At 41.7% G+C, this 23,203-nt stretch overlaps 1 protein-coding gene across 5 annotated transcripts in view; it reads right to left on the bottom strand.

The window, feature by feature from the left end:
- MTCL1 (microtubule crosslinking factor 1) overlaps positions 1-23,203 on the bottom strand; it is a 176,724-nt gene that overhangs the window by 23,626 nt on the left and 129,895 nt on the right. For all 5 annotated transcript variants that reach the window (XM_083187622.1, XM_083187623.1, XM_083187624.1 and 2 more), the window contains 3 exons: positions 18,328-18,564; positions 17,428-17,634; positions 9,753-9,920 (listed from right to left, as the gene is read on the bottom strand). In XM_083187622.1, coding sequence (XP_083043748.1) covers positions 9,753-9,920; positions 17,428-17,634; positions 18,328-18,564 — 612 coding nt within the window. The remainder of the gene's footprint in view (positions 1-9,752; positions 9,921-17,427; positions 17,635-18,327; positions 18,565-23,203) is intronic.

Raw genomic sequence — 23,203 nt, 5'->3', positions numbered from 1 at the left:
GGTGGGTTCTGAATATAGGGTTGTGTAAAATTCGCAAAGTACTTGGGCAGTTTGGGCATTAGAGGTAGACAGAGAGCTGTCTGGTTTGCGGAGGGGACGAATAGTGGCCGGGGGTCTCTGACCCCGGAGAAGGGAGAGTAATTTGCTGGGCTTGTTTCCATATCTGTGGAAGCGTGACCTTTTGTTGAAGGAATACAGCATTTGTGCTTTTTCTATTGTGCCTTCGTAAGAGGCTTTGGCAGCTAGGTACTTGGCTTTCGTGGGGGGTGAGGGAGAGCTCCTAAAGCTCCGTAACGCGTCGGAAAGGAAGATTTGAGCAGTCAGTTGCTCCTGCCTTGTTTTCTTTTTTAAATAGGCCATATGGGAGATCAGTTCTCCCCTGATGGTGGCCTTGGACGCCTGCCAGAACAATAGGGGGTCTGTCTCAGCCGTTTCGACATTGTTTTTGGCGTAATTATCCCATGCGTTTTTAACTTGTTCTCTAAGGTGGGCTGATGATGCTAGTGCTGGTGGGCATCTCCAAGACATCGAGGAGGGCTGTTTCTTAGATAGGTGTAATTTTATATAGACTAAGGCATGGTCAGAAATCACCACTGGGGCCATCTCAGCTTGTTCTACCTTGGGGAAGAGATAGTGAGAAACGAGGACATAATCTATTCGGGACATTCTCCCGGTGGCTGCTGAAAGGCAAGAGAAGTTGATTTCTGTTGGGTGGAGAGTTCTCCATGTGTCTAGCATATGTAACTGCTCACATAGTTCAGGAATGCCTAGCTTAGGCAGCTTACGGGGGGTGGTAGTGTGGATTTGTCTGTCTAGTTGGTTAGAGGATACAAGGTTCATGTCACCACAAAGGACTATAGGTAAGTGGGAGAAGGGGGCCAAAATAGTAATTCATTTTCTGAAAAAGGGGGGGGGGGGGAGTATTGGTTGGGGGCATAAACATTAATGCAGATCAGTTCCTGTTGGTCATATTTTATGTGGCACAATATATAACGACCCTGTGGGTCAACAATTTCCTTAACCACCTCTATATCCAGGTGATTCCTGGCTAATATCAATACACCTCTTGCTTTTGACAAGTATGACGCTGAGGCTAAGAGCCTCCATCTTAACATATTAAGCTTAACCACCTCTTGAGGCATAAGGTGAGATTCTTGTATGAACACTAAGTCCATCTTCAATTTGTTAAGATATACAAGGATCCTCTTTCTCTTAACAGGCGAGTTAATCCCGCCTACGTTCCAGCTGGCTATGTTAAGTGCCATGTTTTTGACCGAGGGGGGTGTTCCCGGGCTGCACATGACCCAGCATCGGCACAAACATATTCTAACTTCCTGGTGTTATCAACCTCATTCTCTGGAGGGTGCGGGGGTGTGGGGGGGGAATATCACAAGAAAATTTAACATATAAAACAAACATACATCTAATCAGCCTTAATGGCAAACTTCCGTCTCTCATATGGAGAGAAAAACACATCTTATCAAATATAACCGCCGTAGGCTCCTGTGCCTACCGGCCCAAGTAAATAGCGAACAATGGGAAACAGCGCATCATTAGTGTACCACTTAGGTGCAGAGCCCCAGGTTCACGTTGCCACTGGGGAAGGGGGGGAGGGGTTCCTGAAGCGACTCTCTATCTTCAGCCTGAGTCTTGGTTATACAGATCTTAAGGTATAGCGCCTGTGGAATAGGCTGGTAGAGTGTGTTTATGGGGGAGAGGACCGTCCACAGTGAGTCTGGTAGGCATGGGGAGAAAACATAAGTGGGGGTAATCAACCCTCAACCAGAATTTGGGAGTCAATCACAATCAGACATTCGATCCGTCTGCTGCCCGGCGCTATGTTCCTCCATGAGGTATTGCTCGGCGTCACGTGCGCTCAGGAAATCCTTGTGTGTAGTCCCATCAAAGATTCTCAATCTCGCAGGGTAAAGGAGTGCAAATTTCCATTCCATCTTAATTAGACTGCACAAACTGGGGAAAACTCTCTTCTTTGTTTGGACAGTTCCGCAGTATAATCTTGGAATATAAGAATGGAGTGTCCCTCCCAGGTGAGGTCTCTGGTTCTGCGTGAAGTGGACCAAATTAACTCCTTGTGCAAATAGTTAAGTGTCTTAAATATGACCGTTCTCGGTTTGGTGTCGCCCTGTGATCTCAGGGGTCCCAGTCTATGGGCGCGCTCTATGACCATATCATTGCAGCGGTCTTGTATGCCTAAAATCTCAGGGAGCTTTATTTTAATAAATTGTGCCAAGTCAGGGCCCTTAATCGACTCCGGCAGCACCACAATCCTTAGGTTTTGTCTCCTGGACCTGTTCTCTAAGTCCTGTACTTTGTTGTAGAGGTATAGGAGGTCCTTGGATTGCTGTCTAACTATAGGCTTCAAATCTGCCATATCCTTAAAACATTCTACCACCCTGCCTTCTGTCTCTGTGGCAGAGGAGATAGCTGTGGGGCTGCGGTGCGCGTCTTTTCGGCGCTCAGCGCCATCTTGGATGTGGCGGGCGGCGTGGGTTTCACTCTGCTTGTGCGGGCTCTGGATCCGGGCATCCCCTCCAGAAACCTGTCCATGCGGGTCTGGGGGTCTCCGGGTAGTGAGGGTGGGTAGCGCTGCTGTAAATGGAGGGTGGATCAGCCTTGAATCGGGTATGAGGGCCGGTCTGGCAGCGGAGCTTCTCTCACACGCAGCTTCACATCCCGCTGCCGGAACCGCCTGTAATCGTTTTTTAATGATTTTAGTACAAACATTGTAGCAAAACAAAAAACAAAAAAATTGAATTTTTTCTTAGATGACTCCTTAAGCACCTTGCCAAACAGAATTAGGTAGTACAATACTTTCTTTACTTCCAGCTCAGCACCAGCCCTACTTTGTGCTGCTTTTGGAGCAGAAATCACTTAAAAGCTTAATCAGTTTGTGCTGATTGTACTTCCATGGAGATCAATAATCCTAGAGGGTCTCATCCGTAGATACTGGTTATGTGCTGTCGCAGCTGCACAGTACAGTATCACATGGCAAACACACGGTGATTATGTAGCTGCAGGGGATAGTGAATCTGCGACAGTAAGCAGCGCTGTATATGCTGACGTGACTTTTTACCTTTACAGATACTGTATGTACAAATACAGTCTGTGATCAAACACTCACCTGTGATATAATGGGCCTGCATAAGAAGATGGATATGTGGGGTATGGGAGTGCTCCAATGTATTATATATATGTGTTATATATATTCTACAATTGCTTCATCTCCACATATTAATGGGTCATAAATGAATCTCTAAGGTATCTGAATGCAAGTGCTATTATACCTCTGAGATAACTAGGACGACAGTGCGGCAGACACACGGACATGAAAGAACTAATGTTTACAGCAAAAAATATCCTTGCAAGAAACGAGTTGGAGATGACTTTAGATATGTCTGAAGGATCTGTGAAGCTAACTCTGCCCAATAAGCTCAAGTACTCTGCTCATAAACCAGGGTAAGCTCATCCTGAGGTGTTACACTGACAGTATGATGCAGCCCTGCAGGAAGATGTATCCCTCAGAGATGGGGCAACATAGTGATCTCTGATGTGAATGGGACTGCGGCTCTATATTATGGTCTGTGGTGATTACTTTTCATAACTGGTGATACAGAATGGGGCAGAGAAAGACATTGTGACATAGGCCAATGTCAGTAAGGGGTATGGTCATAGAGTTGACAGTAATAAGGTCCATAGCCAATAGATCGTCCACTATTGGTTGACAGGCCATAGATCACACATGAAAAGGATCAACATAACTTAGGTCAAAAAGTCGACAGAAGCAATAGGTCGACATGGAAAGGGTAAACATGCTTTTTTTGGTGTCTATGTCATATATTAGTGTCTATGTCACATATGGACTGTCGACCTGCCAAACGCATCCCGCCAGTAAGTGCATGTTCATGCATGTTTCTCTCACACAGATCAGTAATTCTGTACAAATGTGCCAGGTAGGAGGTGTACCTTTTCCATCTGTTACAAGGCAGGTGCAAATTCATGCTGATAATGGTGACTGGTGGTAAACTAGGCACATACTGTAGGCTGCCAATACATATATGAGGCAGTACAAACGGTGTAATGGTCAGCATTACTGTCTCACAGCACTGAGGTCATGGGTTCCATTCCCACCATGGCCCTAACTGTGCAGAGTTTGTATATTCTCCCCATGCTTGTGTGGGTTTACTCCGGGTACTCCGGTTTCCTCCCACATTCCAAAAATATACTGGTAGGCTAATTGGCTCCCAACAAAATTAACCCTAGAATGTATGTGCGTGCCTGTACATGTGGTAGGGAGTATAGATTGTAAGCTCCACTGAGGCAGGGACTGATGTGAATGTTCAAATATTCTCTGTAAAGCGCTGCGGAATATGGGCGTGATTCTGGTTCACTTGCAAAAACAAATTCTCTCTCTAATGGACAAAACCATGTGCACTGCAGGTGGGGCAGACGTAACGTGATATTATAATGCGCAGTGACCTCATGACACAACGTTAGATCCGAACACCGGATTAATCAAGAGCTGATGACTGCCTAGCGGCGTGATTGCTCCCCAGTATTCCTGCACCATGTCTCTGTTCCAGGAGAAGTGTGGGTTTGGTTTTACCTGGATTTGCTCGGTTCTCAGAACGGGATCTTACTGGCTATCCAAAACACGTGACAGCCGAAAGCCAATAGGAAAAATCTGAACTTGCAATTATTTGGCAAAAAAAACGAGTAAATCTGAACCTGCACATCTGTAGTAAATTATGAGCCACATCTGAGGCTTATTAGACAGAATTATCCTGCCAGGTCTATGGATTCCCATTACCCTTAAGCACGGACTGTCTCAGGAGTCATATGACATCACATAAGCAAAGTGACCAGAGGGATCGCTAAAGTGCATAAGCATACAATTTCCAACTGTCCCACATGAACTTTAATTGACTGTTTACTTATATTATTTCTACAACTGTTGAGATATAATTGTTTAATTTTTATTTCTTATATTTTACTATAACAATAATAAATTAATTGTAATACTCTATTGATCCATTCAGCTCATTAGCGCTCCACACCCTTGTTGTTTTTCACATCTGAGGCTTACAGAGGTCACAGAAGAGCAGTGTCATCCAACAGGTTACAGCTATTGCCGGTCTTTCAAGATGGTAGTGTAGCATATAAGTGTATGTTTCACTGCTACATGGAAACTCGTAGGGTTATCAATCACACGACTCTGCATGAATGTACTGTCACTGTTTAGTAATTACACAATTTGTTGTGTTGGCAGAGTGACATTACGGGAGAACAATATAAAAAAACGGTATCACCAGAAGTCTACTAATACTTTGTACTTACTATATAGCTACAGAATGCTGATTCCTATTGGTGGGACGGCAGAAGGATTTATTCTTTAATATCTAAATTGTTTCCAATTAGGAACACTTTAAGCAGATCTAGAAATATGAAACTAATCTTCATGACACATGTCTCGTCTTGCACTGAACGCACTGAATACCGCATATGGTAAATGCAGGAAACATGATCTCACACTATAAGCAGACGCAATGTCTGCCTCAGGGAACACCCAGTTTTAGGTAGAATACAAATTGATTTATAATCCTAACACCTCATAATCAGCCAGCATCTGTAGGTCTGTATGAAATGATCTTGTTCCAGATATTACAGTCATCCAGTTAATCTATTTTCCACATAAATGTTTAAAGCTGACAAAATGACGCGAATGCTAGATGGAATAACCACGCTACTACTAAAAAGACTGAATTATAAGAAACACCTGCTATAGAGACACCAATCAGGACTTTCTGGACATTGGCATAATGAAATACTATAGCAAGGTATTTACCATTTCTGTCTAACAGGAGCCAATAGTTTAATTACAACTACGACCTATCTCATAATTGCCTACTCTTCCGCAAGTGCCAGAAGCATCAGAGGCTTTTTTGGCCAGTCCTCAGCACTAATGGAAAAGTGGGCAGATCTCCTGCATTCTGCTTGTCTCTCCTCTATGGGAGAAGGTTGGAGAGGAGAAGCTGCATGAACCATCGGGGGTTAGACAATTCCCCATAAAGTCTCCTAATCTGTCCCGCTTCAAAGGTCGGCAGCAATGACCTATCTTTGTAGAGCTTGGGTGTTTTGTCTGGTTGTTCTGCATTTGTTTTCTACAGTACACAAACATAGTGGTAGACTACCTGGCCGCTGACATAAGGGTGCCATAAATTGTGTCTCTGTGGTAGGGAACTCATTTGAATTATATATATATTTTGATGTAGTCAAAAGGTCCACAATGACAATGTTGATACTCATAAAGTCAACTGCAATGTTGAAAGTTATAAGGTTATGTGGTGCCTGAAATTTTAGATCTAATTCGGGGTACCTGTGTGTGGCCGATTCCAAAAATACCATCCATTTAGTTCTAGGAGATCTAGCTTTTGAGATATTGCTGATGTCATTACCCATTCTTATAATTATATATGCTTGCTGATGTTCTGTTAGTGTTTGTGTACTTGGAATCTACAAGACCCCTAACTACACTGAACTCATGGAGAAAATGTATTTCGGTACACTTGGTTGTAACATGAGCATCAAAGTGCATTGCCACCATGGTCATTTGGATCCATTTCTACATTGTCTTGATGATATCAGCAATGAACAGGGTGTCCAGTTTTACAAAGAAATAAGGACCACGGATGAATGATAATATGGACAATGGATGCGCATATAATGGAGGACGAATGTTGAAGCACCCACAGCGAAAGTCATCATCACATGAAATCACAGAAACACGGTTTCAGCAACATATCTCAATGGAGAAACTTTTGTTGTTTGACTTCTAGGCTTATCAGGATAGACCTTCGTACCTTCATTTGATTGGCATTCATTAGTCATAATACAATATGTATAAATGTATACATTTGTACAGATATGTTATATCTTTATAAGCAGACCTGATTGATAAAAACTAAAGTAATTTTCAGAATCTACAACCTCAAAATAACTCAAAAGGCTCCAAACATCTGCGTCAACAAAATGTGTGTTCCCCATGTTATTTTAGATCTATAAGCTGGTAAAATTAGCATCTGATACAGAGAAATAGGTGTTCAAATGGTGGCCGGTAACTGCCGGTAAGTACCCAGACATGACTAATACCCATTTTACACCGTCGCAAAAATCCGGGTTTTACCTTGTGGACCCAGGTCAGCGGCGGTGTAAAAGGGGTAACCCGTGTCCCTTTACAGAGGACTTCTACCCAGGTCCTCACCAGTTTAGAACACGGGCAGGACCTGTGTAGAGGGCAGTGTAAACTGGTATGCCGGGTCATCCGACCCGTCTCCCGTTTACAGCAATGGGGGAAGCCCAACCTCCGGACCACAGCGCCCGAGGTAGGGCGGGGGCGCACACAGCCTACGCAGTTGTCTACTGTAGTCTGCAGACAGCAGCAGAGGCAGGGAGGAGGTGAATGGATGCCTGTGTGCAACATTCATTCACCTCGCAGACGGGGGCTGGAGCTTGCCTTCGTGCTGGGCTTGCCCCCAGCGGGACGATCAGCGATCCCGGTGGGGTGATCGGCCGTCCCGGCGCTTGGAGATGATGTCATCTCTAAGGCACTAGGCTGTTCACATGTTACGAGAACTGAATTGATTATGACAAAAGGATTATGCTCATAGTCATATGTCAAAATAGGTTTTTTATTAAATCTTTCCCTTTATAATGCAGATTATTGGGCTAATTCTTTTATATCTGTAACACTTGTTATAAAAGTGGAAATTAAGACATTACAGCCGGGTATACCAGTGGCTCTCACCTCAGAATCCCCATAATCATAGGCTTCAGATTAGATGTAAGAGTGTACAGGCTGTAGGAAAGGATTTATTTCCTAGTATAGTGCACTTTGGTTTGAAGTAGAGAAATGAGGTTAATCTGGTTTGTAATCTCTATTTAATCTTGCCCTGTCTCAGTAATCTCTTCCCTGTAGGCACATTTGTGCAGACAGACACAGCCTTGCTTTGTGGATCTTTTATATCTTGAGCGCTAACATGTCCTCATTCATAAAAGTTTATTATGTGGATGTTCTACTTCATATTTAATTAAGAAATATTTGTCAGACTATCTAGTGGTAGGATTGATTTTAGTTGTCATTAGCTGGTATTTACAGAGCTGCCACATACTAAGTAGTACAATATAGATAGAATGAACTGAAGACATTTTATTTTTTATTATTGCAAAGCATAATTATCACTTTTTAATGATCCCTTTTATTTAACTGTTTGCTTGGCATGTTGCATAAGTTGCAATGCCTTTTTCTGATCTGGCCACAAGAGATGCGACCAGTCAGATACACAGGGGTAAAATTTTCCAACATTAGTGTTGATTTGAGAGTGAATTCTCGGCTGTCATAGGCATCCCAGTAATTTACAAAACACAAAACATAGCAGAGTTTGCTCAAATACGAACAACAATACTGTTGAAAATATACGTGATGTATGAATCAATATACCATTGGTCAAAGTCAGCAGGACTTTCCATAGGCACCACTACAACACGGAAATCTACCAACATTATTTTCTATTGGACAAGTCCTGGTTCCAAAAATCTGGGGGTGAAAAGGACATAGGGGTCCCCTGTATTGTGGAAGCTAATGGGGTTTGATATAAAGATATTGAGAGGAAAGGCGCTTGGTATGAGTGTGCTGGGCCAAGTAGCAGTCTAGAGATATTGGGTGGTCAGACCCAATAGAAAGTGACAAAATACAGGAAGAAATAAGACTGCGCTACACATCAGGCATGTGACCATACATTAACATATTTAATATAAAAAACAATATAATAAAAGTTATATTATAAAAACAATTAAGACTGTGACATGCACTTACATTCAAATGGTAAACAATATATGATATTGAAAATGGATAGTCACCCACTGAGTTCACCAGTACTGAAATTTCTGTTGTTTCCTCAAAAGGATGAATACATTTGATTAGAACGTTGATTCACTCATGAGGTCAATGTACCGGGCCTTTAAGGAGGTGGCATTCATCCAAGAAGATTTTCTTTGCCGCAAACAAACAAGCATTATGTCACATACTAGTTACCTGCATCAGGTGAGTGACATAATGCTAGTTTGGAGGGTATTTAAACCCTACCTGTGTTCAGATCAAATCACCTTTGAGAAAGCAGCAGATAGCTGTGAAACGCGTAAGTTGTCTCTGCATGTGTGCTACTCAGTTTGTACTCTGGATCGCCCACTCTTGTTTCCACTGGGAATTTGTAAATTTGCAGAAAACCTACCTATTGGGAGCTCACTGCTGCTACTCCCCCACCATCAGGGACTGCATGGGAGGGGATTTGTCTTCGTGACACATCCCCTCGCATGGTTGCAAGGGGATACGGTGGGGCGGGGGGGTCAGTGGTTTGGTGGGCGGCAGGACAGGCCCTCTCGGACTCGGTAAGCTGCAAGCTTTGATGATATTGGAAACTATGTTGTTATCATGCATATCATTAATGAGATCATATAGCGTGTTCCCACCTTAACATGTTCAAAATCCTGGGTTAGATCCAGAATTTTGGTGCAAAAGTCATATAAAAGGGCAGTAATGAACACAGACAGCAGTGAGCATGCAATGCACGTAATCTAATAAAGGATGAACTGAAAAGTGATTTCAAATAAGTTTAAGGTGACAATGCCATCTCATACTGTAGTACCCTTTCTCCCCTAAGCACTGATGGCTATAATACCTGTTCCAGGCGACATCTTAGTTCTGTTTCTTCCACTTCCCAAGCAGCTTTATCATTTGCAAAGCGCTGCTGGAACTCATGCCTGTCTGTAGATTCATCCCGTAACTCCGATCGGAAGTCATCCAGTAAGCCCTTAAATGCAGAAAGGAGACGGCGATTTTCACTTGCCTGAAAAAAAGCATAAAACAGTATTAGCATAATTATCAATCATAATTATCAGTCACTGAACAAATAGTGTGGTATTTTATATAAAAAAATATTATATACAACAATATATACAAATATATAACAAAATATATACAGGGTAATGTACCACATATACTGAGCATACACTTACTGCTACAGGTCACATGACCCTTTGTTTACGTGGTACTCGGACACGGATTTGGGCTCTTATTCAGATCTGAGTACAAATTTGAAGTACAAATTTGTTCTCAAAATGGGCCAAACCATGTGCACTGTAGGTGGGGCAGATGTAACATGTGCAGAGAGAATTATATTTGGGTGGGGTGTGTTGAAACTGAAATCTAAACTGCAGTGTAAAAATAATGCAGCCAGTATTTACCCTGCACAGAAACAAAATAACTCACACAAATCTAACTCTCTCAATACATGTTACATCTGCCCCACCTGCAGTGCACATGGTTTTGCCCATTTTGAGAACAAATTTGTACTGCGATCAGATCTGAATAAGAGCCTTGGTGTAGGATATGAGATGCTGTCCAGATCAGAACAATTGGTGGAATGACAACATGGCTGCACAATGTTAATTACATGACTAAAATGAAAATAAATGGACAGTTTCCCTAAATTTTTATTTTAGTGACATCATATACAGGACTCACCATTTATCAAACCTTTAGATTAGTCTGAAAAAAGCAGGGTTTTGGTTTACCTGTTTTTAGGTTTGGCTTAGGTGTTTTAGTCTGTGATCACGGTGATTTAAAATAAAAATCAAAGAAAAGACTAATACAGGTACAGGGTCTGATTCAGACATCTCCGCACAGCTGCAAATTACCGATGAACTGCACATGCATATAGACCATAATGCACGTACGCTACGCCCGCCAGCAATGAACTCCTGCAACTTTTTCTGATCACTGGCCGTTCGCACAGTGATTGACACAGGGATGTAAATTCATCTCAGTCACAAGTTGGAGTTTGGTGCCCCCATCTCAAAAATTGGGGTGTGTCAACATTCACCTGTGCTTATCCTCTCAGAGTCCAGAAGCATTCATGCTGCAGTGCAGAGTGAGTGGTACCAGGCAGGAGCCATCCTGTCCCCTAATGCAGATGTTAGCAGGGCTCCTGGTATAGACAATTAACTACAGGTGCGCCGCAGAGCTCCAATGCGAGAGCAGTGGTCACACTTGGATCTCGCTGTAAACCCACAGTTGCTGCTTTACATGCAGGTGCCCCTCCAGGGCTTGGAGCCTCCATTGCCTCTGGGAGTTATGCCCCTGGATTGACAGGAAGTAGGCATAAGGGCATAGGAACCAGACATTTGTTGGGAGTGCTAACAAAAATACAGGCGTCTCAGGAAAAATGCTGGGACTGACAGGGAAAATGCAGACATGCCTAGGAAAATGCTAGGAGTGGCAAAGCCTGTGACATCAGCTCCAGCAAGGATATGCTGTTTTCCATCCCAGTGCTGAGTAAGCCAACCCTCAAATCAGGACTGTCCCGCTGAAAGCGAGAATATGAGAGAGGAGCCATTTGTAGGAGCTAGCTTTGGGGGAAATGCATGGAGCTGAGAGAAGTGTTGAATCTAATACAGGACCAGATGTATCAAGCTTCAAAACGTGATAAAATGGAGAGTGATAAGCAGCCAGCCAATCAGCTCCTAACTGCCATGTAACAGGCTGGTTTAAAAAAAATGACAGGTAAGCGCTGATTGGCTGGCTGTTTATCACTCTCTATTTTATCACTTTTTGAAGCTTGATACCTGTACATCTTGACCATAATGTGCAAAATGACATACACATCATTTCCCAATACATAGCTCAGTGATTATCAAAGAGAAAACCCTGTTATCTCCCGTGGAGCAATTTAGGACCCAATTCAGACACGTTCACATGGATGCAAATTCTGCTCCTGAAGAGGCTGGGAGGCTGCTCCCAGAGAAACGCGTTGAGCCTGGTACACACTTGTGTATCTCTGTATACTACAACATATGGGTGAAGTTTCTCTGTATATCAGGGGTGGGGAACCTCAGGCTCGGGGGCCCAGTGGCTTTGCCGGGAGTCAAGTACACAGGAATTTTTGCTAGAGGTCGGTAGTTCTTGCGAGATTCCTCTTAATCAACAGCAGCCAGAGACTGTCAGCCCTATTAAGCGGCAGCCGCCGCAGCGAGGGATGGCTACAGCAGGACAATTTGTAAGAGAAATTTTTACATATGACCCCCGAAGGATTTTTTCCCCATACAAACGGCCCTTGGCACAAAAAAAGTTCCCCACCCCTGCTGTATATTATGAAAAATGTGGGTGAGTGTCTCTGTATATGATGACATATGGAAGAGGTTCCACAGCAGGTGTGTCTGGCTTTTATGACAGATGGAAGGGTTTATCTGTATATTAGTTGGGAGGGAGAGAGCGAGAGCATATCCTGTAAAAGCGCACCATTCATAGCTTATCAGCGAGTGGCTGGATTGATTTCAGTTGCCTGTAAGTCTCTTTTTCATCCAATCCAAGGAATTAACATGTTTAATAAACTGGAGTGTCAAACATGTCACTTTGCACAATGAATGATTTAATCAGATAATACGCTATAACTGCATCTGCTTTGAGCAATTATTGGCGGTGTACTGTATTTAAGGTGTTTCAGGAATTATACAATCAATTCACAAGTTGTGAATGCACAATGGAATCAAGACCAGTTTGCAACACGGCAAGTAAGTATAAGAAAATGCAACATCTGAGGGACGGATATTTATGGGACAGGTTATGGAGGGACACATGTTATTTTTGCAAATGTTTTTGTCTAAGTCCAAATTATGCCCTCAGCTCTGCCTCAGTGCCGTCGTTTACTCCTCCTTGAGCCCCATATACAGAACTGTTAAAGAGTTTGAGAATGATTACAACTGCATTTCAATTATGCAAAGTAGGTGGTTATGTGGGCTTGATTCAGACCTATCGATGGTCTGGGAATCTGTGGAGCCCAGTGATCAGGTAAACGCTGCCACGCCAGTTTCTCCCCACGCCTGAGCATGGCTGCGGTGCACACAGGGTGAAAACCATTCGCAATCATGCACCATTGAATAGTTTACCCCCTGTTCACGGCACTAAGTACATCTAGACTGCCATTGGGAGATGGAGGCTGCTGCTGACATCAGCAGCCCTTCCTCCTCACGGCCTGTCCACCTGAGTTTTTAGGCGGCACTCCCTACACTGCCTAGAAACACCCCCCGGATGCCAATCAACTTGCGAAAAGACAACGATTGGGTGTACAGGGTGGAGGAGCATTCAGTCATAGTTTATGGTCCTCTTGTAATCACGAATAGACAAACACTTTTTGTTCCGCACAGGATTTCTACCTTAAATGGTTCTAAATTCACTGTTATTTTTATCGGTATTTTTGGGGTAGGAATTTCAGTTAGAAACTAACATAACCTGTTTTTTTTTTTTTAAATGGGTGTGACAGGTCTCATCACCCTGAAATTGCAGTGGTTGGTGGTGCTTTCTGCCTCTTGTAATCACGCAAAGTTTATCTATTAATAAATGATAACACTTTGTTTCAAATGTTAACATATATTCTTATTGAGAAACATAATGGATCAAAAACGAATAATTATAAAAATACATAGACCCTTGTCATTACACATTTGTTAACCTTGCAGTGCCATGAATTACATAATTGCGGAGTCACCCCCTCAACACTATTTTGCAATTGCCCTTATTTTACTGTGGAGGGCACGCCATCCAGACGATATTAAGTGTATTAGAGTGCATCATACCATTAAAGCCCCACCCACTGTCCTTTGGAAATTGGTGGGATTCTGGAATCACCCAAATTCAGGAGCCGCCTGGACATTCTGGTAGAATAGTGTGCGATTGCTTCAACAATTATGTTACCCGTGGTCACTTCTAAAAACAACAATGCCTATAAATGTCTTTACATAATTGTCCATCAAATAAATTATGTTTTCTATCTTTTAATGTTATTTCTGATATTTCTGGTGTTTCAAAGGTTGGTCCAATCTTTTTTATGGTAATGGTGTGCATAGCTTAATGTTAGAACCCAATTATCTTGCAATTTTACTGCCAAAAACAAATATTTTAAAGATCTGCTTTCTATTTGTTTTCTACAATTATCTTTCAAATGTATCACTATTGGTCCTGTCGGATACATTTTATTTGTCTTGTCATTTATGGACTTAAAAGGAAAAAAAAATATTGGGAACCAATTTTGCAAATTGTTTTTGAAGTTCAACTAAACTAATTCTTTTTACCCATTTTCATGCATCTCTACCCATAGCATTTAATATTCCTTTGACATTGAAGTGGTTACTAGCATAATCTGAATAAACGAGTTGTAAGCACTGATTACAGTACCCACACAGGAAGGGAGCGCTGTTTGAGTGAATCACTCAGCCATTTCCTTTTGAATCATCTGAACTTATTGACTTATTGCACTGAAATGTTTCTGATCGAATATGATTTCCTTAAAGCTATTGTTGAGATTGTTTGATTATAGTGACACATCTGGAATACACACTGTGTAAGCAAGCCAACAGAAACACACACTTTCCCATTATCCTTCCATATGTAATGACTAGAAGCTGCTGGTGAATATCATTATAAATGACAGGGGAATTTTTATGTTAAAGCAATTGTGGTTCTGGATAAAACAGACAAATTCCCGGTTCCATACTGCACATGTACTGTGTCCTAATGGTGGGTATGGATCATTAGGTAGACAGCATGATGGTCGACAAACATTAGGTCGACACCATTAGGTCAACATGCATGAAGATCGACATACAAGAAGGTCGACATGGGTTAAGTCAACAAGGTCATTAGTTCGACACAACCATTAGGTCGACATGGGGAAGGTGAGAGTTTCATGTCATGAGAGCAATACCATTTGGGGATACGGTCACTATGTCTACAAGCATTGGGTCAACAAGCATTAGGTCGATAACATTAGGTCGACATGCATTAAGGTTGACATGCATAAAGGCCGACATGGGTTGGGTTGACAGGGTCAAAAGGTTGACACAAGCATTAGGTCAACATGGAATTGTGGACAGTCAAAAGGTCGACATGGGGTTTTAAAAAAAAAAAAAAAATGTCCCGAGTTTCGACAGAGTCGACATGGACAATGTAGCACCGCATCCCCTCGCATGGCTTGCTGCGATCGCCATGCTTCAGGCACGGTGCCTCGCTACACTCAGCACACTATTTTCTTCTCCCATGACGCCCTAGTGCCTTGATGGCTAACCTTGATACTTCAGATGTTTTTAAATTACACATCCCAGCATGCTCTGCTTCAGTTTTGCTATTTTGGCCATGCTAAATCTGACGCAGAGCATGCTGGGATGTGTAGTTTAAAAACATCTGGAGTGTCTAGGTTAGCCATCAAGGCCCTAGTGGATGGTTGGGTATGAAATACCGCCTGTCGACACATGTCGGTTCAAAAAATAGGAAAAACTCCATGTCGACCTTTTGACTGTCGACCTTCCCCATACCGACCTAATGCTTGTGTTGACCTAATGACCCTGTCAACCTAACCCATGTCGACTTAATATTGTCGACCTAATGCTGGTCGTCACAATGCTTGTAGACCTAGTGACCGTATCCCCTAATGGTATTGTTCTCATGACATGAAATTCCCACGTTATTATAGAGCAATGCAAAACATATAGCCCATTCTAAATGAAAGACCTTCAGGACAGACACAATGACCCCATCTAAGGGAGTGAGGCACAAGACTTGGTGGGTACACAACCTCCAAAGCTCAGTGTGCAATGTGTTAGAATCTATCATAGGCATATAAAATAGGAAAGTGATATCAGACCAGAGCTTCTCTCTCCTAGGAAAATGTAGACTTGGTGATGACATTTGGGAGCTTAATGGCCTAAATTACTACAACATATCTTTTCACGTCACCTAAACTTTTTATTTTTAAAAACCCCATGCAAGAGTGTATTTGTCTTGTATTTGTGACCTTTAAATAATGGTCCTATAAATATTTTATCTAGAAAAGACGTCTCTGATCGTAAAGCTCTGTTATTTCCCAATGCTCACTTTATGTATCTCCTGATAAGTCACAGTCATTTATCCATTTCTCATATCTTCACTTCCATTTATAACTTGGAAAATGTAGATGCCCTCTTAAATTCAACATGTGCAGGCAAATATAAGATTCGCTATCTGTACACTGACTTTTAGATGCAGATGCAATATAATAGGGTGTGAGAATCATAAACAGAGATTTTGTGGGAGTTCTGCCTTCTTTTTAATTGGCAATCATTTACATGGCAAAACCAACCTGGTACCAAGCAACTCCAACTGCACCTGAATGAGCGATCCTCTTGGGACAAATAACGTTAATTATTTCTTCCCCTTACCTAGATCGCTCAGGATGCTCAGCAAGATTACTCAGCACACAGCAGTGCACAGCGATGTTTGCTGAGCGATCTGTCAGGAACAGTGTTGTCCGGTGAGAACACTGGCCCTGACACTAATCGATCATACTCGCTACCAAGGTTGAACAAGATGGACACAAGTCTTTATTCAGCCTTAACTACTATGTAACTATTGACACTGCCAATTACTAGATTTATCGAGCATGCTGGATATTAATTGTCTGCCTATAGCATTGAGAGGAGCAGCGCATCGCTATGGCCCCTACACACGGACTGATGTAGGGTCATTTTCTAAGCAATCTAGTTAGATCGCTTAAAAAATGTCCTCAACTCGACCCAGGTGAATCCTCCCTACAAAACTTTAAATGGGCTCTCAAGACCCACTTCTTCATTAGACCCAGCTATCTTCAAAACTGAAAATCTACTGGACTCCAACTTCAACCCCTGAGATTTAAAAGTCCAATACACAAAAAGTACAAAGTTAATACACTTCTAGTAGTACAGATGAAATGGGAAAATTCTTACTTAAGGGTATTCACATAAAACAAAAGGAGAAAAAATATATATAGTGTAGTATTATCAATGAATGAATTGCCTCTATATTAACAGAGGATGAAAAAGATCCCACTCTATTGCAAGGAAAGGAATGGCGATAGAGAGATCCGGGCCATTTCATCTGTACTACTGGAAGTGCATTAACACAACGAAATGGACTTTGAAATCTCACTGACGGATGTTTGACCTGAGCACCTTCTCCACTGTTTCTTTGTTTCTGAGATTGGTCTTAAATTTGGTGATCTTTGCTTGACAGTAGGGCTGCATACGTTTTCTTTGTCTCCTTTGTTGTATTGTACTGTAAGTTGTAATTGTCTTGTTTTTGCCCATTCATTTTTTGTTAGCACTGCTGAACCCTTGTGGTGCCATATAAATAAAGGATAATAATAGCTGATATACACTCTGGGCAGATACAAATTGCTACATTTTATTTGTAATGATGCATTTAGCAAGGCAAATACTTTATTTACGTTAGTTCATGCAGAAGTGCCGTCTCTCATTCTCATACACTGAATACATTTAACAATAGAGTACCTGCTTCTGGTGCTGGAGTAACTCTGCTGTCTGCAGCTGGGGACTGAGGTCTCTGCTGTGCTCTGAGGTGGAATGTTGGGGATAATCTGTTAAGGCAAAAACTCCATCATCATCATCTTCCTCCTCCTCCCCTCCATCTGAGTCAAGATCACTTTCTCTGAAGTCAGGGTAAGAGCCAATCTCCGGAAGGGCATTGAGTTGATCAATCTACAAAGAGTTAATGTTTATCTTTCAAAATGTCACATAATGAATTAAATGCATCTGGTGACGTCAGCTGCCCACCCCTGGGAACCCACATCATGGGCGAATTTCCATGGGAACCCATGAAACCCTGGGCGTTGCCATGGGTGTGACCTGTGTCTGCCACACCATGCCCCCACTACTCCGTGCAATGGGCCGGCCACTATACAAGTCGCCGCGTTCGTTTGCACAGATGGCCTGCACATAGGCGAATATGCTCATGCACAGTCCATCACCATCATTCACCGTTGTGAACCTATCCGTTCATTACAGGAATTTAAATCAAAAACCTGGGATCCATATATAGGCCTATGCAGGCAGGTATGGGCATTATCTATCATTCAGGACTTTGGCTAAGAACCTTTATATTTAGAGCACCATGTTCTAAGTGGCTAAAGCACATTTACAAATAAATCCCCTACTTGATATAGTTGAGCGCTCCTCATAATAACTGCAGAAAGGAGCAGCTGCTGATAATGGATCCCCTATCTTAATAATACCCTATATTCCTAAGAAATCCCCTATCTGTAGCCATTATTAATAATTATTATTTAAACTGGGAACAGTGACATTTAAATTTGTTTTGTATTTAGTTCTTTAGAAACAAAAAGTAATCTACTGACTCTACATAAATATACACATATTCAAGAGAAAGACTACCTGCAGCAGCTCATCGCCCACGTCTTCCTCCTCCACCCTTTTACATTGTCGCCAGTGTGCTAGTAGCCACTTTAACTTGACATAGAGCACAAAGACATTCTGTTTGAAGTTCCTTAGCTCCTGCTGTAGCAGACACTTCTCCTGACTCCAGGTCTTCTCCTCCAACTTATTTTGCAGTGTGAGGCTCTGAACCTCTAAGTCCTTCCTCCGGATGTTTTTCAAATGTTCCTGTTCCAGCTGATACAAAACAAATCTCTGTCAGTGTAGTCAAAACTACACAAATAAACATATAATGTATTAACAACTAGATTTCATTTTATTTTACATTATAAACGCAGCAATGCCACTTTCAGAAATGCGACCTGACAATTACCCAGCATTTTTAAGTCCTGGGTCATTTTGCTGGGTACAGTCTGATCCCCTTTCAGACTGAGCAGCAAATTACCAGGATAAAAATGTAAACCTGGAAATTTGCTGAATTACACAGGTATTACTTCAGTGTACAAGGGTCAACCTGGGTTAAAATCCTGGGTCATCAACCCTGGTAAAGACCATGGTCGATGACCAGGTATTTAAGACCCTTGTTGATTCTTTCACACTGAACAAATTACCACGTAGAACAGCTTTACCTGGTAACTTGATGTTCAAAGTGAAAAGTGTATTATACCGGCAGATTTTACAACAAATTATATTCTTGTTATCACAAGAATGATAAATTATACTCCAACCAATCAGCGCATACATGTCATTTTCAAACACATGCTAGTTAACAGCTGATTGGCTGAAGCACCATTTAAGATTAGTAACAAGCAATAACAAGAATACTACTCATAGTTAAACTGCTCCTTAGTATTTATAACAGACAGTTCTACATATACAACGCTTCATTCAAGTATTATACTGTGTATGAACTATGTATCATTACTTTAAGTATTAAATGCTAACACCATCAAGCTACATCCACTGCTGTGTAAACCTGGCACATACTGTATACTATGGTGTTCTCCTAGACCAGTGGTTCCCAAACTTTTTTCGAATCACATTACCCTAGAGTGTCAGAAGTTTTTTCATGGCACCCCTAGGCCAAAAGTTTCTTATTGAGTACTTTAGAAAAAAAATAGTAAATGAATTGTGTTTATATGTCATCCTTAGGTCCAGTTATGTGGTGAGGTACAGGGTTCCCTTCTGTTTGTCCACTTATTTTATGATTTGAAGCCACAATCACTAGTTTTGCCTGTTACATTGACCATAAATTATATGAATTGGTCCTGGACCACCAACCCGGGGCACCCCTACAAGTGATCCACGACATCCCAGGGTGCCATGGCACACAGTTTGGGAGCCACTGTCCTTGCATTAACCTAGTACATTTACCAGTGTTTTCTCCTGGCATCAACCTGGTAAATGGAAGTAGGATACCTAAGGGATATACAAAACCAATAAAAGATAGAAAACTCCCAAGGCGCAATCCCAAAGTCCCTGCTGCCACAATATTGATGGAGATTCACTGCAGTATCTCCCTTGTAGAGAACCTCTTTCAATAAAGATTCCTGCTTATAACAAAAGTAACAGTGTGTCTCGGACTACAGTCCCCTTAGGTATCCTTGTAGAGAGGAATAATATTGAAGGTGCTTGACTCCGTGATGTGGTTTTTGATTTCAATGATGATGAACCGTGTTGTGGGATAGAAAATATATAGAGCAATGTGTCAATACTCTATTTGAAAGACACTGAATTTTTCACACAAGAAGGATAATGGTGCGTACCATACTCACACTTGGAGTAGTTTATAGACTCCTATAAAGGTTTATTTTATGATGAGGTCTGCGATTGGAGTATTTCCATCAAATTGTCCCTCGTTGCAGGCTTTATGGAAATAAATAAATAAGAAGAACCATAAGTTTTATACTTGATTGGAAAAAGCCAATGACTAGGGGGATAGCGGGAACAATTAGGCGTACCGAACTCACTAGTAAGCATGCACTGATGTGTATGTAAAGGTATCTTTTTATAATAAGGATCACCAGGAGTGTGGTCTTTTATGTTCTATTATCATGCGTACCGTACTTACGGTGCGTAAGATGATGGTACTCCTATCAAGGTATCTTTTCTAAGCGTTATCCTCTGAATGCTCACATAGACTGGCTCAAATCACGAGCAGTGAATGAAAACAAAGGTGGAGGTAGACGACCTAGTGCTAAAAATGCTTTAAATACTTAAAAAACAAATTAAAAACAAATAAAAACAAAATACTTTAAGGATGCCCTTATGGGAATAAGGGCATCTCACAAGAGTTGTAGGGCTCAGTCACTTTGTCTTCCAACGCGTTTCGACAGCCTCTGCTGTCTTTTTCAAGGCCTTGAAAAAGACAGCAGAGGCTGTCGAAACGCATTGGAAGACAGAGTACGCATGATAATAGAACATAGAAGACTACACTCCTGGTGATCCTTATTATAAAAAGATACCTTTACATACACATCAGTGCATGCTTACTAGTGAGTTTGGTATGCCTAATTGGTTCCCGCTATCCCCCTAGTCATTGGCTTTTTCCAATCAAGTATAAAACTTATGGTTCTTCTTATTTATTTATTTCCATAAAGCCTGCAACGAGGGACAATTTGATGGAAATACTCCAATCGCAGACCTCATCATAAAATAAACCTTTATAGGAGTCTATAAACTACTCCAAGTGTGAGTATGGTACGCACCATTATCCTTCTTTTGTGAAAAATTCAGTGTCTTTCAAATAGAGTATTGACACATTGTTCTATATATCTTCTATCCCACAACACGGTTCATCATCATTGAAATCTAAAACCACATCACGGAGTCAAGCGCCTTCAATACTATTCCTCTGTACAAGGATACCTAAGGGGACTGTAGTCCGAGACACACTGTTACTTTTGTTTTAAGCAGGAATCTTTATTGAAAGAGGTTCAATATTGTTAGTCCATTTGTTTTTTGGACATCTGTTTACTATGTACCCGATCCATTTCGTATAGCATTGCACATCCAAAAGGAAGCATCAGTACAATTCTTTACAGATAAAAAGAACTGATGGACATGATGGTGATCAAAGGGATGTGTCCTCAGATGCAGCACTTGGTGATCACAGATAAATGCAGGAGACATCTATATCCTACATAAATAAATGCTGCATTTTCATTTTATTTGTACGGAACTGCGCAGCTGCTTCCCTTCATATGTGCAATTCCATACAAATGGAATTGAGCCCATACTCCATTCAAGATGATAGAAGTGCTTGGTCAATCTGCATAAGCTTGTTCAGACTGGCTTTAGGATCTGGACAGCCAGGTCCAGGAAGTGGCCTGACACGCCCACGTTTTGAAGAACACAAGCATTATTGGAAGACCCGTTTTGCGCACAAGCAGAGCCACAAACATCATATAGGTTTCATATTTATACGTAACAATCAGGTTTGCTTACTAATCCGAATTAGGGGGCATCCTATAACCCCTGCTAAAATATTGGGAGTGAAAAATGTTTAGCCTGATAAAAAGACCCGCTTCGGCCAAACACACCGTTTTCGCAAAGCCACAGACTTGTTTTTGCTGAAAACGGTGCTGCTTTCAGGGATTTTGCTTCACCTGCCTGAGCCAGGTGAAGCAAATCCCCTGATACACGGCAGCTCCTGCCGCCTTATCGGGCCATTAGATTAGCCCTGTGCGAGACTGTAACCTGCAATCAGCTATCATGGGTAATAGGATATCGCCCCCAGATTACATTTGGGAACAATGAGTTATATTATTATTACTGAAATTAGTTTTTTATTGTATGCTTAATATTTGTGGTTTATTATGTTTTTATTCAATTGTTGTCAAACATTTGAACCTATAGGCATTAAGATATATATCTGAAATAGCAGGATACGTGGTTCCAAATTGCCAGAGAAGTCTTTTAACACAGATATTGATATCCTATATGTGTGTGACCTCAGCTACAGTTCTCATATGTTATTCATGATATTGATCCTGCGTGGAAGAAACTGAGTGATCTTAATAGATCACATGTACTACTGATGCTCCTTTTTTAAGTGGATTTTGAAGTGATTTTGTGGAGAATTCAGCTATGTACCATTAAAAAGATCGTAGTTTGTATTATTTGAAGTAATTATCTAATGGATGAAGCCAGAGCCAGCACCAGTAAAGTGCCTGTATCTGGTACAATGTGTCCCGTACACAGCTACAATTATGCTACTGTACCTGTTGTAATCTATTGTACCTTGCACATCACAAAATATTGTGAGCTCTTTATGGGAGAGACATATTAACTTTGCATTATTGCAGGGAGACACCACGGGCTGGATGGATGCGAGAGTGTTTTGAAGAGAGTGGATCCCAGTGACAGGATGTCAGTTAACCATTTAGCGGGGCTTCTGCTTTCAGAGATCTGCAAGCATCAAATCAATGATGAGAGAGTCCCACACTATATGGTTAATTGACAATCTGTCACTGGGATCCACTCTCTTCAAAACACTCTCTCATCCATCCAGCCCGTGGTGTCTCCCTGCAATACTGCAAAGCATCAGGGTGACCCACTAAGCTGTATTGGAAAGCAGAAGTGAACTGTACCTTTACTACCACGTAACGACCAACCAGGTACTCTCATTCAACACCAAGTCCGAAAGGTTACCTGTATACCCTAATATGGGCCGCAATCCAGCAGTACTAACAAGGGGCCAGTCTACTAACCAGAGAGGAGACTCCTGGTGAATAACTCTTTAGGTAACACAGGCAGGTGATTGAACAGCAGATACACAGGAGCCACCGGTCGTAGGAGTACTCTTCACGTGGGACTATTCTGTCCAATATCATTCATCTGAATAGGACACTACCTTCACCTTACAGAGCATGAG

The sequence above is a fragment of the Crinia signifera genome, chromosome 5 (genome assembly GCF_055691185.1).
Source record: "Crinia signifera chromosome 5, ASM5569118v1, whole genome shotgun sequence".
Taxonomy (NCBI): domain Eukaryota; kingdom Metazoa; phylum Chordata; class Amphibia; order Anura; family Myobatrachidae; genus Crinia; species Crinia signifera.
This window is presented reverse-complemented; position numbering and strand designations above follow the sequence as displayed.